General features: G+C 35.6%; 1 protein-coding gene and 1 pseudogene across 1 annotated transcript; both read right to left on the reverse strand.

Moving 5' to 3' along the window:
- Positions 1 to 1534: 1534 nt before the first annotated feature.
- On the reverse strand, positions 1535 to 2236 carry LOC120137999 (microsomal glutathione S-transferase 3-like). Its single transcript, XM_039153620.1, has 3 exons — positions 2129 to 2236; positions 1876 to 2048; positions 1535 to 1780 (listed from the first exon to the last, which is right to left on the reverse strand). Exons 1-3 carry the CDS (start codon positions 2234 to 2236, stop codon positions 1705 to 1707), a joined length of 357 nt encoding a protein of 118 aa, XP_039009551.1. The 3' UTR covers positions 1535 to 1704.
- An 815-nt stretch (positions 2237 to 3051) lies between these two features.
- Positions 3052 to 7903, reverse strand: LOC120138030 (annotated as a pseudogene).
- Positions 7904 to 8888: the final 985 nt, after the last annotated feature.

Consider the following 8888-nt stretch of genomic DNA (forward strand, 5'->3'; position numbering starts at 1 on the left):
GAAAACATTTTGATATTTCGATATAACAAATTAAGTTAAATGAATTTTAAGATTTTCCAAATGATTTTCTAAGTATATTCGATAGAATTATTCGAATATCAAAACATTACTCCAAATCTTTCAAAGATCATTTTTAATCCTTACTCAAAGTGTAAAATTAAGTTTTAATCTTAAAAACAATTTCAAAATAATTTTACAAAGTATTTCGAACCATTTCAAAGCCAAAAATTCCAGATTGCTCAGAGGGAACCGATTCCCCCCCAAGGGGGTACCGATTCCCCCTTGAATGGTTTGGCTCCGATAATTCCAGTATGCTCGGAGGGAACCGATTCCCCCCCAGGGGGTACCGATTCCCCCCTTGTATAACGGTCGAAATATTTGAATTTTACACTTAGGGAACCGATTCCCCATAGGGGGTACCGATTCCCCCCACGCTCCAAATTGTTTTATTAATTTTTTTCACACTAAAACGGCTATATTATTTTCTCTAATTATCCCCAACGTTCAGAAGTGATTCAAGGTGTATTTAAGCAAGCTTAGAAGCCATTGATCAATAATAACAAGAAACATCAAGCAATTAGAAATCATAGAGAAACAAGAGAGAAAGCATCAAACACCAAGTTTGTGCAAATCAAGCCAATTTTCCTTTCAATATTCATTTTGCTTTCAAAGAACGCCATTTGTGCTCATTTGTAATTATTTGTGAGTGTTCATTTCTTGTTCTAGAATTGTGCAAACATCTTACCTTGTGAGGTTTTCCTTATAAGTTTGCAAATTTGTAATATTCTCTTTGGGAAAGAGTGTTCTCAAGAATTGGGGTATATTCTTGAGGGTGTTGTAAGTTATCTCTTGGCCTCAAAAGAAAGAACAATTAGTGAATTTGTTGGAAAATCCTTAGTGTGGATAGCTATGGTAGTGGACGTAGACTTTGATTGAGAAAGTTGAACCACTCTAAATCACTGTGCAATTACTTTCTTTTTTAATATTAATTAATATTAAGAAATATTTTTATAAATTCTTAATTAATTTTTTTATTAAACTAAAGTGATTATAAAGTAGTATCTGTTCTAAATAATCTTAATAATTTCACAATGTACGCTCAATCATCTTACTATAATTACTGGTGCTTGAAGCCGTGACCTCTAAGAACAACAACAACAATTATATATATATATATATATATTAGGAACAAGTTAAAACTTATTCTTTGTTGATAAAATTTTAATTTTCACTTTAACCACTATATATATTTAACTTTTTTTATAAATTGTCACTTGAACCCAAATTGTTAATGAAATTAATATTTAAATTAAATTTGGTTAATATATATACATATATTAATTATAATGAAACTTATAAAACATTTTAAATGTTATCAACATTATAACTTTTATAATTTAATGCAATGGTTAAATATCAAATCTCTTTTTCAATAGTTGGTTGATGGGGTCCTTTTTTATTTGTAATTCATATTTTAATTGTTTTTTTATTAATGGAGTAATGACATACATCATTATCTTATTAGATATGTCTATTAAATAAAAAAATATTTATTAATATGGCATAAAAAGGATGCATAGACAATAACATTGAAGTAAAAAAGGGACTAAATTGAACACCCAAAACCCATCAAAGCCTGCATACACTAAAGGAACTTATTAAATTGTTAAACCAAAGGGGGAGATGTTTATGCAAAGTCCATTATCATGGTCGAAGCAGATTGATCCCAAACGAAACGGTGCAGATCATGAGCCCCAACAATGCCAAGGACCCAAATCTCCTGCAAAATCATATCGATGAACTTTTATCAATAGGCCATTCTTTTCCTTTTCTTTTTTTTACATGGAATCAACGTTGGTTAAAGAAAAGAAATACCCAAGAGTGAGACGGTTCTTGGGATCGCCGGTGGCATAGCCGGTGAAGTAGAAATAACGGGATACGATATAAACAAGGCCGAGAGCAGCGGAAACGCAAGGATAGCCCATCCCTCCCAATATCAGCAACACGAAGAACATGGGCATCAGCTCCAGCGAGTTCTGGTGCCCTCTCTGCAAGGAAGTACGTACAATTCCAGGTTATCAACTTATGAGGAAACTAAAGGCATGCAAAAGGGTGGGTAAGGAAGAACCTGAACACAGTTGAAGAGTTTGGCATCTTTGTTTTCCGATTCGAGGGCGTAGAGCGTAGGGTAAAAGACTTTATACTTCTTGCGAGCTTTTCCGACTTGGAAAGCCATATATCAACCGCTCATGCTTTGTTTTCCAAAAACGAAGGCTATGGGAAATATTCCAGACTTGTTCACCAAGTAAACAAGACAAATTAGTCAAAAACGAAGGCCATCCACTTGGTTTTCTTCATTTCTCTATTCAAAAACTTAATGCCCTAGGCCAAAAAAAAAAAAAAAACAAATGAAAACCGCGGAACTAGTCTAGTGCGTCCCTAATCTTTATGCCATCTTATGTTTATTTAGTTATTTTATTAATTTATTTATATTGTGAATTATAATAAAATAAATTGTTATCGTGTTGTACTGCATATTTTATTATTATGTTAAGATTTATGGTTCTTAAATCTCATGATAGATAATATTATTTATTTGTATCTTAAAAATTTTCCTCCTATTGTTTTTATTATTCAATAATTAGGTTGATTTTGTTGTTTGATAATTTCAGATAAAATGACTAATTAATGTAATTAATCTACTTTATATTTTGTATATTCTTTTTATTATCTTGAAAATATGAACTTTGGATATATTTTCAATTTATTTATTCAATAAAATTAATTATTATTATTATTAAAAAACTTAAAAAATAACATTTATTAATTTACATTTTACCTAATACTAGAAAATATAAATTTTTTTTACTATAATCAAGAATGTTAAATACTGAATATTTCCATGGGCGGGATGATAATAAAAATAAATCATAAATGTTTTTAAATACATGTGAGAAAAACAAGGTGAATCGATTCTGTCGTCATAATCATATAAAAAATAACACTTGTAGGGAGTGTGAATTTGGAAAAAAACGCGTCTTACAATGCAAATCTTATCCATGCTACCCAAGGACTTCAATTCCCTTTATTCACATATGTTCAAGAAGCTAAGCCAGTACACTGCTTAAGGCAAAAATAGTTGATCTCCAGTTTATTAAAAGACTGAAGTCCACCCACTCACTTCTTTAGCAGCATTGCGCTGCATTGTGCCATTATCTTTGATGCCCTAGTAATAGAATCAGTCATGTAGAAATTCTCAACAGCAGCCTTGAATGGTGTCGACTCTACCTTCTGTGTGCAGTCGGGGCTCAATGACGGTCCAAAAGCAGCTGGCTCTATCTCATCAGCACGGAGTAGGTTTGGTGCCACAGTGCTCATCCTGGATCGTATGGCTGATAATGTATCATAAGGTAAACGAAATCCTGCAACCTCAGAGAGAGCTCGAATGATCTTCCAATCATCCCTAGCATCACCCACTGTAGGTACTGCAGGCAATGTTTGCTGAGTGCACCCTTCTGTATTTTCATACGTGCCCTCCTTCTCGCTGAATGCTGCTGAAGGAAGAATTACATTGGCACGATAGACACTACGGTCCCCATGGTGCCCCTGGTACACCACGAAAGCATCAGCCTGAACTTTGTCCAAGTTCACATCATCAGCACCCATTAGATACAAGAATTTTGCAGACTCGATGCTGTTGCTGGATTCTGGAACAAGTCCAAGGTCGAGGGCTGCAGCCTGGGAAGCATTGAGAAGTAAAACATTTGAATCCGTTCCATTCAGGTCTGATGACATTCCCCTTCTTTGCAATGGCTTCAACAGCAGCGAAAATTGCATCTTTGTCGTCCCTCTCAAATAGCCCAGCACCGACAAAGATAGCTGGATTTTTAGCATTTGAGATGGCCGAAGAAAAAGGATGACGTCCCTCAGCAATCTCAAGAATTGTTTGAGGGCCAGTGCCAAGATGCTTTGAAGTCTGTTGGAGGACCAATGTAGCCCACTTTAGCATTTGATGCCCGAACTGTCTTACGAATTCTGGCATTTACCATGGCGGCTTCAACCCTTGGCTGAAAATTAACATGGAATATATGATTATTAGGCTGAAGGGTAACATGAAATTATATGATAATTATACTATATACTTGCTATATTTAAAATCCAATCCATCCACACATTTTATTGTTCTCACAACAGTATCTTTTTTTTCTTTACTTGGTGCTTAGAATCCCGGGCCCTATTGATAGCAGTATTTTCATTCTCTTATACCTTCGGTGTAACTAGTAGATTTTTTGTTCTCAACAGAAATAATTCAAAGAATGAAGCAATCCGGCAGCAGTGTGCATCCAAGAATGTTTATTCAATTTAGAAGAAAAATGCAACACTTATCATGGGAGGGATTCAGTTAAGTAATTGCTAACTATGCACAGCAAATGTGGATAAAAGACATTGTGACAGGGTACATGAAAGAAGTACAGAACATGAGAATTTGGGTTGCTAGAGCATTACCTGGGTACCAACCAAAAGGAATAAATCAGCCTGCTCAAGCCCAGAAATACTGCTATTCATGAGATATCTATATCTTAGGTCAGCATTAGGGCTGGTACCAGTTCCTTCACACCACACATTGTTTGACTCCATGTTGTTTAACAAATCTTTCAGGGCCATCATGGATTCAGCATCGGAAAGTTTACAAGCAACCCCAACAATTTCATCTGGTTTAACCTTAAGGGCAACCTCGGCAACAATAGCCAATACATCACGCCAGCTCACCGCCTTAAAGCGACCATTAGCATCACGAATCACGGGGTCATTTAGCCTCTGTCTCTTCAGTCCATCATAACAGAAGCGAGTTTTATCTGATATCCATTCTTCATTTATATCCTAAAACGTCAATGACACAAGAAAAAGTTACTTATCTTGTCAAGTTAGACGGGCAAATAGAACATTAAGAAACTTTTTCTTATCTTTTTTCAACTTTTTATTGATAATCAAAAACATTTCAATCATTAATGAATGTTACTCGGATAAAAAAAGAAAACATCAGTAGGAAACTGTGACCAGTTTCAAAGTACAATTTCCTTCAAATTTTAAAAATTGAAGCTCAGTAATTTATGAAAAGAAACTTTAGTTTCTCTGGAACTTGCACAAATTGAAAGAGACCATTTAATCATTTTTACCTTAAAGAAACAAACCCTAATAGAGAAGTCCAAAATTCACAATTTTCACGATCTTTTAGGGGGTGTAGGGATGAGGGCCAAAATTTTAACAAGAGATCGTCCGAACAAATGCAATTATCAGACAACAACAGGGCAGTATTAAATCTATCCCATGCAGTCCATACCATACTTTTATTTATCACTAATCACAACTAAAAAAAGAAGATATATCTAACTAGAAATTACAGTGGAAAAATATACAGAATGATATCAGAATTGTGTTGTTACATATGCCACAATAATCACATTGACAATTTAAGTCTAGAATAAGTGATCTTAAATCATGTGTCACAGCTTTTCAAGAACTAATATAGAGGCTGCTTTTCATAACAGAAAGAATACAGGTCAGAGTTACTGAAGTGATAAGATCAAAACAATTTAACTAGAGCAAAAGCAGTCAACATATAGTTCATTGTTTCATGGGCTTCAGATAAAAGATTTGTAGAATCGATTGTACCATAAGCGGTTTATGACAATTTACACTTACCTCATTTAAACGTGGAAGGATACGCATAACCTCAGGACCTCTGCTATCAATCCGAATGTTGGATCCAACCGCATCAGTCACATTAATGGTCTCTGTTCCTTTCAACTCCCAGTTTCAGGCCTTAAATGCAAAGGGTTTAGAGGTAAGGGCTCCAACAGGGCAGATATCAATTACATTTCCAGAAAGTTCACTTGTCATAAGCTTTTCAACATAAGTCCCAATTTCTTCTCCACTACCACGACCTAACATGCCAAGATCCTGAGTTCCAGCAACTTCTGTTGCAAATCTGACACACCTGATGAGACCACACAAAATTAGTTGCCTCAAACTCTGACTTACGGAACATAGAACAAGAAGAAAATTGCTTATGGATATTTCTTAAACAAACAAACCCTTAAAAGATCATAAGGCATTTGCCAAAAAACGGCTTAAAGAAGATGCAACATTAGCTCAATACTCAAAAAAGAAAGAACGCTAAAGAGGCCTTGAAAGATCTATTTATGAACCACAGAATCCAAACAAAGCTTCTTTTGGCTTCATTGAGGTGTTTCTTGCCGCTAAGCATTTGACTTCAGAAAGGGCATAATTTTGTGAGCAAATGTTTAGAACTTAGATTGAAATGTGTAAATATGGAATAACGGCATCAGTCTTCCATAGTGAAGTAAAGCAAAATTCACACTAGATATTATATAGGCCAACTTAATGACAATCTGATACAAACCATTCCAAGTACAGGGCAACACATGATTAAAATGGTGGTGAGGATATAAACAAGCAATATCAGCAATATTAGTGAACTACCATTCAAGTGGAAGCAGTCAAAGTCTGGATTCAAATCTTAACATCTTAAAATTTATACCTTGTACACTGAATGCACCGAGTCATGACAGTCTTCACCAAAGGACCAAGGTTCTTGTCGACAACAGATCTCTTCATTTCAGTAAAACGGCCACGATCAGATCCAAATGCCATAGACTGATCCTGGAGATCACATTCTCCACCCTGATCACAGATTGGGCAATCCAGTGGATGGTTCATCAGCAAAAACTCCATGCCTTCTTCGCCAATGGTGTATCAGTCTTAATCTTCATTCCTATGTTACAGTCCCAAGCAAATTAGAGAACATGATAAAATAAACAAATAATGTAGTCAGAAACCAGAATCAAATCAACATATAACAAAAAGATATATATATATATATATCTAGAGAAGCATAACTCCCTAAAGGTTAAATTGTTTAAAATGAAAAACACTTTCGCTTTGAAAGTTCAGTTTCACTTGAATTATTAGTATTTCGAACCATGATTGCGAAAAACGTAAAACAAAAAAGAAATTACTGAACATATACAAATTTTAAAAATGGACAAAATAATTGGATTATAGCGTTATGAATCACAGCGCTATATCTTTGTTAACATTAAAACAAAAAATAATGCCACTAAGAACAACAAAGAATCGTTGAAGCAAACCAAATAGTATGGGATTAATTTAATAGCCTAATCCAAATTACTAAATACATCACGAATCAGCATAAAATAAATCAAATGCAATCATCCATAAAGGTTAAAATCAAACAAAATGAAAGAATTGAGTTAAAATGCAAAACTAATGGGCATGGAATCGAAAGGCTCACCAGGGAGGGCGGGCATGGCGCAAGAGGCGACGGGCTTGGTGGATTTTTCAACCTCGACAAGGCACATACGGCAGTTCCCGGCTATCGAAAGTCGGCTATGATAACAAAACCTAGGAATGTCAACTCCAGCGATCTCGCATGCCTGAAGAACAGTCATGCCCTTGGGGATTTTCACCGGGAACCCATCAACGAACACCTCGATGACATCATCAGGGTTTGTGAATTCGACCCGGGCACCTCCCACGGGCTTCTTCGGCGGAGGCGGAGTGGGTTCCGGCTGCGCTGCTGCGGCCGATGAGGTATTGGGGGATTGGAGGCCTGGTTTGGGGACGATGGGTCGGAATCGAGAATACTGCGAAGAGAGAATCCTGGTGGATTTAAGGGTTCTTGAAGCTAATGACCCTAAACCCATTTCTCAGTACGAAGAGATCTATAAGCTTAGCTTCCTTTGTTGGAGCTGAGAAGAGCGGCGAGTGATTTCCAATGGCACTGAAATGAAATGAAATAATATGAAGGGCGTGTGATTCCCCACGAGTCGGGTTTCAAGTTGACCCGTTTTTGTCTACTCTATTGGCCATGAGATTCTATACTTTGTTTAGGGAGGGTCGGGTTTTAGTTTAGTGATCACCTGTACTGAAAATTTTATACTTTTTCACCTGATTTGATTTAAAAAATATATATCTTTCATTTTATCGCAACCGTCTTTTGGTTGTATTCAAAATTAGCCTACGATTTGAATAATTGGGTTAGAGTCGTCATCGATTATTTTAAAACGAATTTAGGTGGGTCAGACATCATCTTAACTGATTTACGTTTTACCATAAACGTGTCGGATTCGAGATTCGGTTACGGTCAAGGAAAGATTAACACCCTTGAACCACCCTTTCGGTACCAATTAATTTATTGATTATCTTAATTGCGAAAATTAAAATTTAAGAATTTGATTCAAATCACTTGCCTGATTAAAAATTCCCCCATTAAAGAAGAGCAGTTGTTCAACTTGGGTGTGATTCGTAAGAAGATCAAAATTCAGAGTGACGATCGAATGCAGAATTCGTTCCCTAACAAAAATGCAATTGAATGAAAAAATGGAGAATTTAATCCCGCTTAGTCTCGGCAATGGCCAATGGCCGGTAGGTACTTACTCCAATGATCACGTTGCGCCAAAGAGAAATTGAGAAGACCCGATTATTTGAACATTAAAAGGAGAAGACAAAGCCATGGAATTAATAATTAAAGCACTATGGAATAAAGACAATGCCATGGAATTTCAATAATTAAAGCATTATGGAATATGACAAAGCTATAGAATTTAATAATTAACAAACTATGGAACAAGTCAACAAGATAAAGCCATGGGATTTAATAATTAAATCACTATGGAATTTGAAACTTTGATTTATAATAGGATTAAAATTATTGGAAAATCAAAAGAGTAAAAGAACCTGTTTGGCGTCATGGTTGGCTCCTTGGTTTTGCGAAACTGGTTTCAGATTAACACCTGAAATTCCATCCACTGTTGTGCCTTCATCAATTGATATTTGCCTTCGCT

Source organism: Hibiscus syriacus, unplaced genomic scaffold (assembly GCF_006381635.1).
Source record: "Hibiscus syriacus cultivar Baekdansim isolate YM2019G1 unplaced genomic scaffold, ASM638163v2 tig00110677_pilon, whole genome shotgun sequence".
NCBI classification, from domain to species: Eukaryota; Viridiplantae; Streptophyta; class Magnoliopsida; order Malvales; family Malvaceae; genus Hibiscus; species Hibiscus syriacus.